This window comes from Triticum urartu, chromosome 1A, assembly GCF_056163025.1.
Source record: "Triticum urartu cultivar PI428250 chromosome 1A, HENAU_Tu73, whole genome shotgun sequence".
In the NCBI taxonomy this organism is placed as follows: Eukaryota; Viridiplantae; Streptophyta; class Magnoliopsida; order Poales; family Poaceae; genus Triticum; species Triticum urartu.
This window is the reverse complement of record NC_141873.1, coordinates 21,950,984-21,970,330: the sequence shown is the minus strand read 5'-3', so window position 1 is coordinate 21,970,330 and position 19,347 is coordinate 21,950,984. Positions and strand designations below refer to the sequence as shown.

The window sequence follows — 19,347 nt, the reverse complement described above, 5'->3', positions numbered from 1 at the left end:
TGCGGGATGATGTATTACAGAACGATTAAAGAGACTTGCCGGTAACGAGATTGAACTAGGTATTGGAATACCGACGATCGAATCTCGGGCAAGTAACATACCGATGACAAAGGGAACAACGTATGTTGTTATGCGGTCTAACCGATAAAGATCTTCGTAGAATATGTAGGAGCCAATATGGGCATCCAGGTTCCGCTATTGGTTATTGACCGGAGACGTGTCTCTGTCATGTCTACATTGTTCTCGAACCCGTAGGGTCCGCACGCTTAAGGTTATGATGACAGTTATATTATGAGTTTATGCATTTTGGTGTACCGAAGGTTGTTCGGAGTCCCGGATGTGATCACGGGCATGACGAGGAGTCTCGAAATGGTCGATACATAAAGGTTGATATATTGGAAGCCTATGTTTGGATATCGGAAGTGTTCCGGGTGAAATCGGGATTTTACCGGAGTACCGGGAAGGTTACCGGAACCCCCGGGGAGCTAAATGGGCCATGATGGGCCTTAGTGGAAAAGAGAAGAGGCAGCCCTACATGGGCTGTGCGCTCCCACTTCCCCTAGTCCTATTAGGACTAGGAGAGGTGGCCGGCCCCCTCTCTCTGTTTTCCCGCTCCGCAAATCCTATTCCAACTAGGATTGGGGGGGGGGAATCCTACTCCCACAGGGAGTAGGACTCTCCTGGCGCGCCTCCCATGGCCGGCCAGCCTCCCCCCTCTAGTCCTTTATATACTGAGGCAGAGACACCCCAGAAACACACAAGTTGATCCACGTGATCTATTCCTTAGCCGTGTGCGGTGCCCCCTGCCACCATATTCCTCGATAATACTGTAGCGGAGTTTAGGCGAAGCCCTGCTGCTGTAGTGCATCAAGATCGTCACCACGCCGTCGTGCTGACGGAACTCTTCCCCGACACTTTGCTGGATCGGAGTCCGGGGATTGTCATCGGGCTGAACGTGTGCTCGAACTCGGAGGCGCCGTAGTTTCAGTGCTTGATCGGTTGGATCGTGAAGACGTACGACTACTTCCTCTACGTTGTGTCAGCGCTTCCGCAGTCGGTCTGCGTTGGGTACGTAGACAACACTCTCCCCTCTCGTTGCTATGCATCACATGATATTGCGTGTGCGTAGGGAATTTTTTGAAATTACTACGAAACCCAACATTACAGGCCATAATGAGGGTATAAATGTCGACGAATCCATCCCAGAAATCGTTCCCGCACCGAGTCACAACATTGACGAGTATTACCCAATTATGGCAGGTATGGGGCTTTTGTACATAACGTGCATTATCAAATAGTTCTTATTTGATCTTCTCATGTTGACCTACATTTGTGATATGTCACTCATCAGAACAAAAGTTAAGTAAGGGAAATTCAAATAGCAAGGCACCGGAACAAAGAAAGGCATCAGATGTACCTCTACCACCTCTTGTTGATCTACATCCCCAAGGAAGTCCAGGTATACCCTCTACCCATCTTGTTGACCTTCATTCTGGTATAAACACAACATTGCATATAACTTTCGCATTACAGGCCATAATGAGGGTATAAATGTCAACGAATCCATCCCAGAAATTGTTCTCGCACCGAGTCACAACATTGACGAGTATTAACCAATGACTCCAGGTATGGGGATTTTGTAAATAACATGCATTATCAAATGGGTTTTATTTGATCATTTCATCAATCATGCCTAACAGATTTGGACAAAAACAACAAACCAAAATAACCTACCATGTCAGTATTGCATATTAGTCCCTCTGGAGGGGTGATACTAGAACAGGACATCACAAATGACGATGACTTTAGACAGGCTTTACATAGTTCAACCTTAAAAAGCTAAATGGTTTGAGCCATGCGTCCATCTGCACCATACTACTTTCCACGTATCTTAAAAAATAGGGTCTGTAGCTGGCTCCGACAAGTAACAAAATACTACTTTCTGTTCTGCTTATGGACTATAACGACGGACACCTACGCATTACATCTGTCATGTGCGCCACGTAGTGTCACTAATATTCATTTACTGCCTCTGATCCATGGATTGGATACTAAGTTCTGGAATTGGTAGGAAAGAAGTGGTAAATAACAAGCATTCTGGAATTGGTAATAAAGAAGTGGTAACTAACAAGCACATAAAAGCATTCTAAAAGTTTTCCAAGATTTTACCAAGAAAATCTTGGTAAAATCTCCTTGCAATCCTATTAGCACGAAGAAATGCAGGACAGATGTAACATCCTGACTCCAATCTTTGTACTGTGAAGTATGTGATAAAACTTTGTGGTAACATGCTTGCAGAAAGGAACCTGTAGTAACTTGGGAAATGGACATTGGACTGCAAACTGTTCCAATCGCATAATGGCCGGCTAGAAACAAGATACATAGCTTCATCAGCTGATCGCATCAAAATATTGGCTTTTGCTGCATTTATCCGTCCCTCGTCAAGCATTGCCCAGTAACTGGCTTGCACACCTGAAGACAATATTTACAAAAAGGAAAAATAATCTTTGTTAACTGACCGCATTTAGTATGAAAAATATAGAGACAAGATAGAATTATGGACGTATCAAGCCAACTATTTAAGGGCAAAAAAGAAATGCAAACAAAAAGCCCGCCTGCCATTCAAAATACGCACTCGGCCATCCCTTAAATTCATGGTATGTATGTGATCATGATTGTCATCATGTGGATGTGCATGTTCATCTTCCAAGTTACTCAAGCCTGTGATATATTTCTTAACTGTAACCCGGTCAGCAGGACCAAGCTCCTCATCATCTTTGAGATCACCAAAAGCTTCTAATGTCTTGTTTAGAACTTCATGTCTAACATAATTCAACATGCGAAGCTACAGTAGTAATCAGAATACAACTTTTATGCCGAACCTGAACAGAACATTACTATACTATATATATATATTTAAGGGCAATCACATGTGAAACCATAAAGTACTGGTATTTCTGGAAGCAACGTGGTATCAGTCACGCAAAACCTACTCCTCGGAGTTGCTGGATGAAGAAGTTTAACTAAAAATTGTAGTAAGCAAGGCTCACAACACCGTTGGGACTTAAAAATAGGTTCAACTGAAGGAAAAATTAATCATTTTCATGCCATGGTTATATAAGATGCTAATCCACCAACCCTGAACTCATAGGCACATAAATAAAATATGTGTAACAATCACACCATATAATCTTCCTATTTACTAATTAATCTTAGGGAAATGAAAGTGGAGTTATAGTCCAAAAGATTTCTAATTAGCACACATAAACGCAAATTCTTTAACTCCAAGGTTAAAAAACCCACAGATGAAACCTGTAATTTGTAAATCTAACCTTTGTTACTAACAAGTTGTCCATAGCAAGTGCGTGCAGCCAAAATTGTGTGGTAGAACCATTCAATATTCTGACGTGAGAGGGAAATGGATAATGGAGGGTGTGAGAGAGAGGGAAGTGACCTAAAGAGTACAGACTTAGGGCTAGACTAACAGGGACAATATGATAGAAGGAGGTTTACATGGTAATATAAAAGGAGAGGGAGGAAGAACTGCAAAGAGCTGAACCAAATAAAGATCCATCTAAAACAAAAACATAGAATGGACAATGTCGCAATGGGACGCACCTTCCCTTCTTGTGCTTATGGGTGTTCATACTCATCTGTGAGCCTAACCACTAGCTTTTGTTCTGTTCCTCTAGGTCCAAAATCTCCACATAACGATGTCTGCCTAAATGCCCATGGTCATGATGGTTTAGATTTTGCGCCAGCGTCTACCCCAAGTGATTCCCAGACAACATCTCTACTCCTGAATGTCGCCAAGCTATCTACCAGAAAGCATGATAAAGAATGCAGTAATAACTTGACAGAAGAACAAAGGGAGCGGAGAAACGCGCGAAGGCGAGAAAATTATCGGAAGAAAAAGGAAGGGAATACGATCAAGCTCCAAAGTGAAAAGCAGAATATTTCTCGACCCCCTCTTGGCGATATCACCAATGTTCATCAGCCTTCCCATGAGATACCAGGTACGGATCTAGAATTTATACTTGGTATAATTGTAGCGTAAATTTGGTAATGGTAGTTATGGGGCAACGTGATAAAGCAAGCAACAATAACTGCACAGGCGATAAAAAGAAGCAGAACAACACGCGGAGGCGAGCAGCTTATCCGAAGAAAAAGATGAGACTGTGACCAACCTCCAAGATGAAACTCAGTGTGTTTCCCGACCCCCTCTTGATGATATAACAAGTGTTGATCAACCTTCCCATAGCATATCAGGTACATGTGTTTAATTTTTCATTTCATAAATTAAGTAATCGTTAGATAGAATGACCTCATTCTGCAGCTTCGTGCTTGCTGAACATGGATGATATGGTTATGTTTCAATTTATTGTTCAACCAGCCAACCCAACTAGCTCCAGCTATACATCCTTGTCACATGCTGATGCAACGTTGCCTGCTTCGAGTACTCCCATTGTTGGGTACATTGATGACAATGTACTGGCTGGGTGGCAACGTGAGAAAGAAGAACAAAAGGAGCAGAGAAACGCATGGAGACGAGAATCTTATCGGAAGAAAAAGGAAGAGGGTACGATCAACCTCCAAAAAGATAATCAAGTGCAGCGTGAGCGACGAAAGGAACAACGAAACAACAGGACCCCTGATGAGCAGGGGGAGTCAAGTGCGAAGAGAAAGGCAGACTATGCTAGAAGGAAAAACACCCTTTGTGCTGAATCGATCGCAATGCCACGTCCAGATCAAACTAGCACATTGTCCAACTCTCACGCTTTCAACCCTCACGCACATTGTCCGACTCTCACACTTCCAACCATCACGCAACAATCCGACAGTGAACAGATACATCGTGCTACAACCGTCAAGTCGGCCCCCACATACATTCGCAACACCGAAACCGATGGTAGATATGAAGGAAATATGCCCTAGAGGCAATAATAAAGTTATTATTTATTTCCTTATAATCATGATAAATGTTTATTATTCATGCTAGAATTGTATTAACCGGAAACATAATACATGTGTGAATACATAGACAAACAAAGTGTCACTAGTACGACGACGGGAACCACACCCCAGCCGCCATCGATCCCTTCTGTCGTCGATCCCAGCGAGGCCGCATCCGATCTCATGGAGGCCGCCTCAGATCATGCACATATGTGACAGTGCCAGGTCTCACCGTTGCCGCACAATCCCATTGACGCCTCCGCCGCCGCCGATCCGTGGGAAATTCAAATAGCAAGGCACCGGAACAGACAAAGGCATCGGATGTACCTCTACCCCCTCTTGTTGATCTACATCCCCAAGGACCAGGTTTACCTCTACCCCGTCTTGTTGACCTTCATTCTGGTGTAAACACAACATTGCATATAACTACCGTGTTACATGAAGGAAATATGCCCTAGAGGCAATAATAAAGTTATTATTTATTTCCTTATAATCATGATAAATGTTTATTATTCATGCTAGAATTGTATTAACCGGAAACATAATACATGTGTGAATACATAGACAAACAAAGTGTCACTAGTATGCCTCTACTTGACTAGCTCGTTAATCAAAGATGGTTATGTTTCCTAACCATGAACAATGAGTTGTTATTTGATTAACGAGGTCACATCATTAGTTGAATGATCTGATTGACATGACCCATTCCATTAGGTTAGCACCCGATCGTTTAGTATGTTGCTATTGCTTTCTTCATGACTTATACATGTTCCTATAACTATGAGATTATGCAACTCCCGTTTGCCGGAGGAACACTTTGGGTGCTACCAAACGTCGCAACGTAACTGGGTGATTATAAAGGATCATTACAGGTGTCTCCAAAGGTAGATGTTGGGTTGGCTTATTTCGAGATTAGGTTTTGTCACTCCGATTGTCGGAGAGGTATCTCTGGGCCCTCTCGGTAATGCACATCACTTAAGCCTTGCAAGCATTGCAACTAAATGAATTAGTTGTGGGATGATCTATTACAGAACGAGTAAAGAGACTTGCCAGTAACGAGATTGAACTAGGTATTGGAACCGACGATCGAATCTCGAGCAAGTAACATACCGATGACAAAGGGAACAACGTATGTTGTTATGCGGTCTGACCGATAAAGATCTTCGTAGAATATGTTGGAGCCAATATGGGCATCCAGTTCCCGCTATTGGTTATTGACCGGAGACGTGTCTCGGTCATGTCTACATTGTTCTCGAACCCGTAGGGTCCGCACGCTTAAGGTTACGATGACAGTTATATTATGAGTTTATGCATTTTGATGTACCGAAGGTTGTTCGGAGTCCCGGATGTGATCACGGGCATGACGAGGAGTCTCGAAATGGTCGAGACATAAAGATTGATATATTGGAAGCCTATGTTTGGATATCGGAAGTGTTCCGGGTGAAATCGGGATTTTACCGGAGTACCGGGAAGGTTACCGGAACCCCCCGGGAGCTAAATGGGCCATGATGGGCCTTAGTGGAAAAGAGAAGAGGCAGCCCTACATGGGCTGTGCGCCTCCCCCTTCCCCTAGTCCTATTAGGACTAGGAGAGGTAGCCGGCCCCCTCTCTCTTTTCCCCCTCCGCGAATCCTATTCCAACTAGGATTGGGGGGGGGGGGGGAATCCTACTACCAGAGGGAGTAGGACTCCCCTGGCGCGCCTCCTATGGCCGGCCAGCCTCCCCCCTCTAGTCCTTTATATACTGAGGCAGAGGCACCCCAAAAACACACAAGTTGATCCACGTGATCTATTCCTTAGCCGTGTGTGGTGCCCCCTGCCACCATATTCCTCGATAATACTGTAGCGGAGTTTAGGCGATGCCCTGCTGCTGTAGTGCATCAAGATCGTCAGCACGCCGTCGTGCTGACGGAACTCTTCCCCGACACTTTGCTGGATCGGTGTCCGGGGATCGTCATCGAGCTGAACGTGTGCCCGAACTCGGAGGTGCCGTAGTTTCGGTGCTTGATCGGTTGGATCGTGAAGACGTACGACTACTTCCTCTACGTTGTGTCAGCAGTTCCGCAGTCGGTCTGCGTTGGGTACGTAGACAACACTCTCCCCTCTCGTTGCTATGCATCACATGATCTTGCGTGTGCGTAGGAAATTTTTTGAAATTACTACGAAACCCAACAGTGGTATCAGAGCCTAGGTTATTTATGTTGATGTTATATGCACGAGTAGAACACAAGTGAGTTGTGGGAGATATAAGTCATACTGCCTACCAGCATGTCATACTTTGGTTTGGCGGCATTGTTGGAGGAGACGACCCGGACCAACATTACGCGTACGCTTACGCGAGACCGGTTCCCCCGACGTGCTTTGCACGTAGGTGGCTTGCGGACGACTGTCTCTCCAACTTTAGTTGAACCAAGTATGGCTACGCCCGGTCCTTGCGAAGTTTAAACGGAGTCTATTTGACAAACTATCGTTGTGGTTTTGATGCGTAGGTGAGATTGGTTCTTGCTTAAGCCCGTAGCAGCCACGTAAAACTTGCAACAACAAAGTAGAGGACGTCTAACTTGTTTTTGCAGGGCATGTTGTGATGTTATATGGTCAAGACATGATGCTGAATTTTATTGTATGAGATGATCATGTTTTGTAACCGAGTTATCGGCAACTGGCAGGAGCCTTATGGTTGTCGTTTTATTGTATGCAATGAAATCGCGATGTAATGCTTTACTTTATTACTAAGCGGTAGTGATGGTCATGGAAGCATAAGCTTGGCGAGACGACAACGATGCTACGATGGTGATCACGACGGTGCTTCGGAGATGGAGATCACAAGCACAAGATGATGATGGCCATATCATATCACTTATATTGATTGCATGTGATTTTTATCCTTTTATGCATCTTATCTTGCTTTGATTGATGGTAGCATTATAAGATGATCTCTCACTAAATTATCAAGAAGTGTTCTCCCTGAGTATGCACCATTGCGAAAGTTCTTCGTGCTGAGACACCACGTGATGATCGGGTGTGATAGGTTCTACGTTCAAATACAACGGGTGCAAAACAGTTGCACACGCGGAATACTCAGGTTATACTTGACGAGCCAAGCATATACAGATATGGCCTCGGAACACGGAGACCGAAAGGTCGAGCGTGAATCATATAGTAGATATGATCAACATAACGATGTTCACCATTGAAAACTACTCCATCTCACGTGATGATCGGTTATGGTTTAGTTGATTTGTATCACGTAATCACTTAGAGGATTAGAGGGATGTCTATCTAAGTGGGAGTTCTTTAACTTGATTAACTGAACTTAAATTTATCATGAAACTTAGTACCTGATTAGTATCTTGCTTGTTTATGTTTGATTGTAGATTGATGGCTCGTGCTGTTGTTCTGTTGAATTTTAATGCGTTCCTTGAGAAAGCGAAGTTGAAAGATGATGGTAGCAATTACACGGACTGGGTCCGTAACTTGAGGATTATCCTCATTGCTGCACAGAAGAATTACGTCCTGGAAGCACCGCTGGGTGCCAGGCCTGCTGCAGGAGCAACGCCAGATGTTATGAACGTCTGGCAGAGCAAAGCTGATGACTACTCGATAGTTCAGTGTGCCATGCTTTACGGCTTAGAATCGGGACTTCAACGACGTTTTGAACGTCATGGAGCATATGAGATGTTCCAGGAGTTGAAGTTAATATTTCAAGCAAATGCCCGAATTGAGAGATATGAAGTCTCCAATAAGTTCTATAGCTGCAAGATGGAGAACAGTTCTGTCAGTGAGCATATACTCAAAATGTCTGGGTATAATAATCACTTGATTCAATTGGGAGTTAATCTTCCAGATGATAGCGTCATTGACAGAATTCTTCAATCACTGCCACCAAGCTATAAGAGCTTCGTGATGAACTATAATATGCAAGGGATGAACAGGACTATTCCCGAGCTCTTCGTGATGCTGAAAGCTGCGGAGGTAGAAATCAAGAAGGAGCATCAAGTGTTGATGGTCAACAAGACCACTAGTTTCAAGAAGAAGGGCAAAGGGAAGAAGAAGGGTAACTTCAAAAAGAGCGGCAAAGCAAGTTGCTGCTCAAGAGAAGAAACCCAAACCTGGACCTAAGCCTGAAACTGAGTGCTTCTATTGCAAGCAGACTGGTCACTGGAAGCGGAACTGCCCCAAGTATTTGGCGGACAAGAAGGATGGCAAGGTGAACAAAGGTATATGTGATATACATGTTATTGATGTGTACCTTACTAATGCTCGCAGTAGCACCTGGGTATTTGATACTGGTTCTGTTGCTAATATTTGCAACTCGAAACAGGGACTACGGATCAAGCGAAGATTGGTTAAGGACGAGGTGACGATGCGCGTGGGAAACGGTTCCAAAGTTGATGTGATCGCAGTCGGCACGCTACCTCTACATCTACATTCGGGATTAGTATTAGACCTAAATAATTGTTATTTGGTGCCAGCGTTAAGCATGGACATTATATCTGGATCTTGTTTGATGCGAGACGGTTATTCATTTAAATCAGAGAATAATGGTTGTTCTATTTATATGAGTAATATCTTTTATGGTCATGCACCCTTGAAGAGTGGTCTATTCTTGTTGGATCTCGATAGTAGTAACACACATATTCATAATGTTGAAGCCAAAAGATGCAGAGTTGATAATGATAGTGCAACTTATTTGTGGCACTGCCGTTTAGGTCATATCGGTGTAAAGCGCATGAAGAAACTCCATTCTGATGGACTTTTGGAACCACTTGATTATGAATCACTTGGTACTTGCGAACCGTGCCTCATAGGCAAGATGACCAAAACGCCGTTCTCCGGTACTATGGAGAGAGCAACAGATTTGTTGGAAATCATACATACAGATGGATGTGGTCCGATGAATATTGAGGCTCGTGGCGGATATCGTTATTTTCTCACCTTCACAGATGATTTAAGCAGATATGGGTATATCTACTTAATGAAACATAAGTCTGAAACATTTGAAAAGTTCAAAGAATTTCAGAGCGAAGTTGAAAATCATCGTAACAAGAAAATAAAGTTTCTACGATCTGATCGTGGAGGAGAATATTTGAGTTATGAGTTTGGTGTACATTTGAAAAATTGTGGAATAGTTTCGCAACTAACGCCACCCGGAACACCTCAGCATAATGGTGTGTCCGAACGTCGTAATCGTACTTTACTGGATATGGTGCGATCTATGATGTCTCTTACTGATTTACCGCTATCGTTTTGGGGATACGCTCTAGAGACGGCCGCATTCACGTTAAATAGGGCACCATCAAAATCCGTTGAGACGACGCCTTATGAACTGTGGTTTGGCAAGAAACCAAAGTTGTTGTTTCTAAAAGTTTGGGGCTGCGATGCTTATGTGAAAAAGCTTCAACCTGATAAGCTCGAACCCAAATCGGAGAAATGTGTCTTCATAGGATATCCAAAGGAAACTATTGGATACACCTTCTATCACAGATCCGAAGGCAAGACTTTTGTTGCTAAATTCGGAAACTTTCTGGAGAAGGAGTTTCTCTCGAAAGAAGTGAGTGGGAGGAAAGTAGAACTTGACGAGGTAACTGTACCTGCTCCCTTATTGGAAAGTAGTACATCACAGAAAACTGTTTCTGCGACACCTACACCAGTCAGTGAGGAAGATAATGATGATGATCATGAAACTTCAGAACAAGATACTACTGAACCTCGTAGATCAACCAGAGTAAGATCCGCACCAGAGTGGTACGGTAATCCTGTTCTGGAAGTCATGTTATTAGATCATGATGAACCTATGAACTATGAAGAAGCGATGGTGAGCCCAGATTCCGCAAAGTGGCTTGAAGCCATGAAATCTGAGATGGGATCCATGTATGAGAACAAAGTGTGGACTTTGGTTGACTTGCCCGATGATCGGCAAGCAATTGAGAATAAATGGATCTTCAAGAAGAAGACTGACGCTGGCGGTAATATTACTGTCTACAAAGCTCGACTTGTCGCAAAAGGTTTTTGGCAAGTTCAAGGGATTGACTACGTTGAGACCTTCTCACCCGTAGCGATGCTTAAGTCTGTCCGAATCATGTTAGCAATTGCCGCATTTTATGATTATGAAATTTGGCAGATGGATGTCAAAACTGCATTCTTGAATGGATTTCTGGAAGAAGAGTTGTATATGATGCAACCAGATGGTTTTGTCAATCCAAAGGGAGCTAACAAAGTGTGCAAGCTCCAGCGATCCATTTATGGACTGGTGCAAGCCTCTCGGAGTTGGAAAAAACGTTTTGATAGTGTGATCAAAGCATTTGGTTTTATACAGACTTTTGGAGAAGCCTGTATTTACAAGAAAGTGAGTGGGAGATCTGTAGCATTTCTGATATTATATGTGGATGACATATTGTTAATTGGAAATGATATAGAATTTCTGGATAGCATAAAGGGATACTTGAATAAGAGTTTTTCAATGAAAGACCTCGGTGAAGCTGCTTACATATTAGGCATTAAGATCTATAGAGATAGATCAAGACGCTTGATTGGACTTTCAAAAACAACATACCTTGAATTTTTTTTGAAAAAGTTCAAAATGGATCAAGCAAAGAAAGGATTCTTGCCTGTGTTACAAGGTGTGAAATTGAGTAAGACTCAATGCCCGACCACTGCAGAAGATAGAGAGAATATGAAAGATGTTCCCTATGCATCAGCAATAGGATCTATCATGTATGCAATGCTGTGCACCAGACCTGATGTGTGCCTTGCTATAAGTCTAGCAGGGAGGTACCAAAGTAATCCAGGAGTGGATCACTGGACAGTGGTCAAGAACATCCTGAAATACCTGAAAAGGACTAAGGATATGCTTCTCGTATATGGAGGTGACAAAGAGCTCGTCGTAAAAGGTTACGTTGATGAAGTCCAGGTGGGAGACATAGAGATTTGCAAGATACATACGGATCTGAATGTTGCAGACCCATTGACTAAGCCTCTTCCACGAGCAAAACATGATCAGCACCAAGGCTCCATGGGTGTTAGAATCATTACGGTGTAATCTAGATTATTGACTCTAGTGCAAGTGGGAGACTGAAGGAAATATGCCCTAGAGGCAATAATAAAGTTATTATTTATTTCCTTATAATCATGACAAATGTTTATTATTCATGCTAGAATTGTATTAACCGGAAACATAATACATGTGTGAATACATAGACAAACAAAGTGTCACTAGTATGCCTCTACTTGACTAGCTCGTTAATCAAAGATGGTTACGTTTCCTAACCATGAACAATGAGTTGTTATTTGATTAACGAGGTCACATCAGTAGTTGAATGATCTAATTGACATGACCCATTCCATTAGCTTAGCACCCGATCATTTAGTATGTTGCTATTGCTTTCTTCATGACTTATACATGTTCCTATAACTATGAGATTATGCAACTCCCGTTTGCCGGAGGAACACTTTGGGTGCTACCAAACGTCACAACGTAACTGGGTGATTATAAAGGAGCATTACAGGTGTCTCCAAAGGTAGATGTTGGGTTGGCGTATTTCGAGATTAGGTTTTGTCACTCCGATTGTCGGAGAGGTATCTCTGGGCCCTCTCGGTAATGCACATCACTTAAGCCTTGCAAGCATTGCAACTAAATGAGTTAGTTGCAGGATGATGTATTACAGAACGAGTAAAGAGACTTTCCGGTAACGAGATTGAACTAGGTATTGGAATACCGACGATCGAATCTCAGGCAAGTAACATACCGATGACAAAGGGAACAACGTATGTTGTTATGCGGTCTGACCGATAAAGATCTTCGTAGAATATGTAGGAGCCAATATGGGCATCCAGGTCCCGCTATTGGTTATTGACCGGAGACGTGTCTCGGTCATGTCTGCATTGTTCTCGAACCCGTAGGGTCCGCACGCTTAAGGTTACGATGACAGTTATATTATGAGTTTATGCATTTTGATGTACCGAAGGTTGTTCGGAGTCCCGGATGTGATCACGGGCATGACGAGGAGTCTCGAAATGGTCGAGACATAAAGATTGATATATTGGAAGCCTATGTTTGGATATCGGAAGTGTTCCGGGTGAAATCGGGATTTTACCGGAGTACCGGGAAGGTTACCGGAACCCCCCGGGAGCTAAATGGGCCATGATGGGCCTTAGTGGAAAAGAGAAGAGGCAGCCCTACATGGGCTGTGCGCCTCCCCCTTCCCCTAGTCCTATTAGGACTAGGAGAGGTGGCCGGCCCCTCTCTCTCTTTTCCCCCTCCGCGAATCCTATTCCAACTAGGATTGGGGGGGGGGATCCTACTCCCAGAGGGAGTAGGACTCTCCTGGCGCGCCTCCTATGGCCGGCCAGCCTCCCCCATCTAGTCCTTTATATACTGAGGCAGAGGCACCCCAAAAACACACAAGTTGACCCACGTGATCTATTCCTTAGCCGTGTGCGGTGCCCCCTGCCACCATATTCCTCAATAATACTGTAGCGGAGTTTAGGCGAAGCCCTGCTACTGTAGTGCATCAAGATCGTCACCACGCCGTCGTGCTGACGGAACTCTTCCCCGACACTTTGCTGGATCGGAGTCCGGGGATCGTCATCGAGCTGAACGTGTGCTCGAACTCGGAGGTGCCGTAGTTTCGGTGCTTGATCGGTTGGATCATGAAGACGTACGACTACTTCCTCTACGTTGTGTCAGCGCTTCCGCAGTCGGTCTGCGTTGGGTACGTAGACAACACTCTCCCCTCTCGTTGCTATGCATCACATGATCTAGCGTGTGCGTAGGAATTTTTTTGAAATTACTACGAAACCCAACAAGATATCCCATCAACGATCATCTTTCATCTTGTAATCATTCATCGGTTATTTGTAATGATTCGATAATATTGTAGGTGCATACCTAAGCAGAACCCTAGGTGATGGTGATGTAGATGGCAACCTCATAAAAATCAATGAGCACCTACCAAGTGCCGACCAGCAAACCAGTGATACGGTAACAAAAGCGGATTATGGCGCTGGCAAGCAGTCATGAGTCCAGAGCTCAGCGTAGGACGAGAGAGCGAGCTTTCAAGGGAAGTATGGCGGCGAATAAGCATCAGGAGAAAATTGGCAAGCGAAAATCATGTTCGCAGGTGCCACGTGGTGAGAGGAAGGCTCTGTTAGATCGTCGTAATGCAAGCTTTGCAGGTAGGGTGAATACCCCAGCCATCAAGTCCATCTCCACATCGGAGATTAGCTCAACGGGACAACCTACCATAGTTGAAGCACACGGTTCCTCAACATCATCTAGCACACCGGAGTACATGATCAGAAGTGAAGGTAACACCCCCATCCTTACTCTCCTTGAGTCCCTTGAGACTGAACCCTCATTTGTGTTGTTTGGCACCTGGGCAGACGACATGGACGCTTACCTCAATGGTCTCATGAATGATAATGCCAATCCTGACAACCTCTTTGACGATGAATATTACCTGTTTGCTGGTGAAGGTATGTACACCCGCTTGAGCGCGATCCACATATTGGGGGTATCTCACTAATTAGAAAAATTGTTTGCAGGCTCAGATGTTGATGACATGGAGCACAACGAATTGGAAGACTCAAGGCACAATAACTATGTCGACCATGATCCATTTGACTATGTGTACTCAAACCTCCCACCAACACACACATCCTAAAGCACGCCGCGAACTGCGACCACTGCAAGGCTAAGAAGTTTGTGTCCGAGGCCCCGGGATTCTGCTGTCGCAGTGGGCAGATCGAGCTGAAGCAACCGGAGCCCATCCCGGAGCTCATGAGGCTTTGGTCTAGCACTGATGTGGACTCTAGACATTTTCGGGAGAACATACGGTTCTTCAACGGCCACTTCTCCTTCACAACCCTCGGCGTCAGCCTCGATGAAAGCTACACAAAGATGAAGTCTGGGGTGTACACGTTTCGGGCGCACGGCACCATCTACCACAACGTTCATTCTTTCGGGCCAACATCCCGTCCAGAGCATCTACAGTTGTACTTCTACGACGACGACCCAGGCCTAACCCATCGCAAGGCTGCCACCAAACAATTAGACCAAGATGTTGTCAGAAAGTTAGTGGACATACTCAGGGAAAACCCGTACTCCCAGCAGTTTAGGAGTTTGGGTGCGCACAGGGACAACCTCGATGATTACAGGATAGACCTCAACACTAACCAGAGACTAGACCAAAGGAAGTATAATAGACCTCTGTCATCTGAGGTCGCTGCAATTTGGGTGGAGGGCACTGACCTAGCGAAGAGTTTCGATCGTAGGATTACACTTTGCGGGAATGACAACCAGAGGCACAATATACATGTGACGGCTGGCTCGTATGACCCGCTCTCTTACCCACTCTTCTACCCAAGGGGGGAGCTCGGTTGGCACCCGAAACTACCTAAACGTGATGTCCCTTGGCCGGTTGTGCAACAACCAAGAGGTGGACGTGATGATGATGATGATGAAGCAGGTAAGCCTTATGCGTATTATGTCATTTTGATGAATTGTATAGTTCTCATATGAATCCTAACTTCCGCGTTACTCATCCATGTGCTGAGGGGAATAGCAGGTTATGTGTCTCGGTGAGAGACTACTACTGTTACATGCTACAGACGCGACCTGGGATATTCAATCCCATACTCTGTGGAGCACGATTGCTCCAGCAATGGGGGGTGGACATGTACATCAAGATTGAGAGCTGTAGGTTGAAATGGTACAGGAAGAACCAGACAAAGATCCGCGCCGACCTGTATAAAGGATTTGTTGATGCAATTACATATGGAGAGACCCGGGCAAGCGCTGTTGGAGTAAGGATATTGCTCCCTGGAACGTACCCAGGTGGCGACCGCGACATGAAGCGGAGGCATATGGATGCCATGGCAATAGTCCATACCTACGGGAAGCCTGACATCTTCTTGACCATGACCTACAACCCTAACTGGGAAGAGATAACGAATGAGTTGTCTCCTGGTCAGACAATGCAAGACCGACCTGATCTTGTGGCTCGTGTGTTCCATGGCAAGCTAGAGGATATGAAAGAGATGTTGTTCAAGAAGAATATCCTGGGTGTTGTTGTCGCACATGTATACATAGTCGAGTTCCAGAAGAGGGGCCTCCCCCACGCACACTTTTTGTTGATCATGGATTCTGCCTATAAGCTTGTCGTTCTGGAGCAGTACGACCGACTTATTTCTGCCGAACTCCCAGACAAGTAGAAGTATCCTGAACTCCACGCCTTGGTGGTGAAACATATGATGCATGGACCATGCAGTGCTCTCAACCCCAAAAATGTGTGCATGCAACAGAACGAGTGCAAGTGCAGATACCCGTGGCCGTTCAATGAAAACACGACATAGGGCAAGGACTCATACCCAGTTTATCGTCGTCGAGATGATGGTCGGCAGGCTAAGGTCCGGGGTAAAATGTTGGACAACAGATAGGTTGTGCCATATAACCCTTACCTTCTACGTATGTTCAATTGCCACATCAATGTTGAGGTTTGCTCCAGCATAAAGGCCGTCAAATACCTTTACAAGTACATATACAAGGGCCATGATAGGGCTTCTTTCAGCATGGACCAACCGACGCCGATGGTAACATTGATGAGATCAAAAGATACGTAGACGCAAGGTGGGTTACTCCTCCAGAGGCGATGTGGAGGATATTTGGCTTCCCCTTGTGTGCCAATGGCCCGCCTGTCCTACAGTTGCCTCTTCATCTCCCGAATATGCACAGGGTGGCATTCAATGAGCAAGCTCACTTGACCGACGTAGTCACCTCTGAGAATGCTTCCAAATCCATGTTGACAGAGTATTTCAAAGCTAACCAAAACCACCCGTGGGCTAGGAATATATTGTACAAGGATTTTCCTGGAAGGTTCACATGGCAGAAGGGTAAGAAGTATTGGAAAGAGCGGGTGGAGCGTTATCAGATAGGTTGAATTGTGTCTGCCAATCCTGCCGAGGGGGAGCGATACTATCTGCGTGTGCTGCTAAACCATGTTGCTGGCAAGAAATCCTATGAGGACATGCTCACCGTGGACGGTAGGCTATGCGGGAGCTTTAGAGAGGCTGCAGAAAGGTTGGGACTCATCGAGGCAGATAACACGCTCGACGACTGTCTTACTGAGGCAGAGCAGTGGGCAATGCCATGTTCTCTCAGGAGGCTCTTCGCAACAATTTTGGTGCACTGTGAGCCAGGCGACGTGCGTGGTTTATGGGATAGGCACTTCGAGCCTATGTCTGATGACTATCGGCGATCACACACATGCCCGATTGAGGTGGAACAGATGGTGTTGCTTGACATTAGGGGTATGTTGCAGTCCATGGACAAAGACATAGCTGATTTTGCTCTTCCATGCATTGACGATGCGTTCGACCCAAACGAGGGCGAGGCCAGAGAAGTGATCGAGGAATCCAACATCGATTTTGACATCAACGACACTAAATTGGCATCATCGCTAAACTTGGAGCAGAGGGTTGCATACGACGAGATACTAGCTGCTGTTGAACGCGTTGATGGGGGTGTGTTCTTTGTTGATGGCCCGGGAGGTACAGGGAAGACCTTCCTATACAGGGCGCTGCTCGCCAAGGTTCAAAGCGAGGGAAACATCGCTATCGCTACAGCGACGTTAGGTGTCGCCGCTTCTATCATGCCTGGAGGCGGGACTGCCTACTCGAGGTTCAAGATCCCATTGAGCTGCGACGATTGCGCCTCATGCACCTTCACGAAGCAGAGTGGTACCGCCAAGCTACTGAGGATGGCCTCATTGATACTATGGGACGAGGCCACCATGACTAAGCGACATGCGGTCGAGGCACTCGACAACAGCATGCGCGACATCATGGGAAGACGGGACCGACCCTTTGGAGGAAAAACTGTTGTGTTTGGCGGGGACTTCAGGCAGGTGCTTCCAGTCATCAGGAGGGGGTCCCGGGGTCAAATAATCGATGCAACCCTCCAAAGTTCACATCTCTGGAAGGGTATGCGCCAGCTAAGGCTCGTCACAAACATGAGGGCTCATAATGACACCTGGTTTGCGGATTACTTGCTAAGGGTAGGCAATGGTACCGAGGAAGTTGACGATCAAGGAAACATACGACTCCCTAAAGATATTTGTGTGTCGTCTACAGGCGAGGGTGACGACCTGGAGAAGTTGATTGACCATGTGTTTCCGAGACTAGATGACAACATGTCTGATCCGAATTACATGATTTCACGCGCAATCCTCTCCACCACGAACGACAACGTCGACAAGATAAACATACGCATGGTAGAGTGTTTTCGGGGGGAAGAAGTAATCTACCATAGCTTTGACAGTGCAGAAGACGACCCATATGGCTACTATGCTCCTGAGTTCCTAAATGGATTGACTCCCAACGGTCTGCCTCCGCATGCACTCAAACTGAAGCTCAACTGCCCTGTCATACTTCTGAGGAACATGGATCCGGCTAATGGTCTGTGTAATGGGACGAGGCTTGTGGTGCGAGGTTTCGAGAGGAACGCCATCGACGCAGAAATCGTGATCGGACAACACACAGGTAGGAGGGTATTCCTTCCTCGAATACCCCTATGCCCGTTTGACAACGACATGTTTCCATTCAAGTTTAAGAGGAAGCAATTTCCTGTAAGGCTTAGCTTTGCTATGATGATTAACAAGGCTCAAGGACAGACGATTCCGATTGTTGGCGTGTACCTACCTAATCCGGTGTTTTCTCATGGTCAACTCTATGTCGCATTGTCTCGAGCCACCGCGAAGAGAAATATAAAGATCCTCATTGAGAAGGAGAAGGACAAGGAGAATGGCAAGAAGCAAAGCAGTAAATCAAATAAGCGAAAACGACCTACCTTGTCCTTACAAACCTCGATGAAGAACATCGTCTATAAGGAAGTCCTTACAGGCTGAAGTCCGCTCTTAAATATGACAGAGGATTTACTCTTATGCAACAGATAAGTTGGTGCTCTTCGGTGTTCTTGTACAGATATCTTATCTTTCGATGTTAGCAATTAAACCTTATTATGTTTATACAACAAGTCAAATATTAATAATATTGCCTCGGATTTGTGACTTTGCAAGTTGCGAATTTTTGTTGTATGTGACATTATTTTCCCTTTTGCTGGATTGCTTATATATATTATTCTTTTGTTGTTTTGTAATCAATCATCTACTACATCTAAACTCGGCTTTGTTTTCCCGCACAAATTTTGCACACTGCCTGGGTCACTCCGTTGTTGTAAAACTAGACTCCACTTGAGTGTTCTACATTAGATAAGTTTTTATGATGCAGCCCCAAAGCATGCAATTCTGAACATGCAGAAAACAAAAAAATATAAGCATGTAAACAATAATATTACACCAAAAATATCACAACTATATAAACTTTCATCTCTGTTACTAAT

The 19,347-nt window shown here is 44.9% G+C and overlaps 1 protein-coding gene and 2 pseudogenes across 1 annotated transcript; 2 read left to right on the top strand and 1 right to left on the bottom strand.

The window, feature by feature from the left end:
* Positions 1–2,146: 2,146 nt before the first annotated feature.
* LOC147988600 (sodium/hydrogen exchanger 8 pseudogene) lies at positions 2,147–3,096 on the bottom strand (annotated as a pseudogene).
* Positions 3,097–14,017: 10,921 nt separating this feature from the next.
* Positions 14,018–15,471, top strand: LOC147988599 (uncharacterized; annotated as a pseudogene).
* A 155-nt stretch (positions 15,472–15,626) lies between these two features.
* Positions 15,627–16,163, top strand: LOC147988598 (uncharacterized). Its single transcript, XM_087535250.1, has one exon. The coding sequence runs from the start codon at positions 15,627–15,629 to the stop codon at positions 16,161–16,163; it is 537 nt and encodes a 178-aa protein (XP_087391376.1).
* Positions 16,164–19,347: the final 3,184 nt, after the last annotated feature.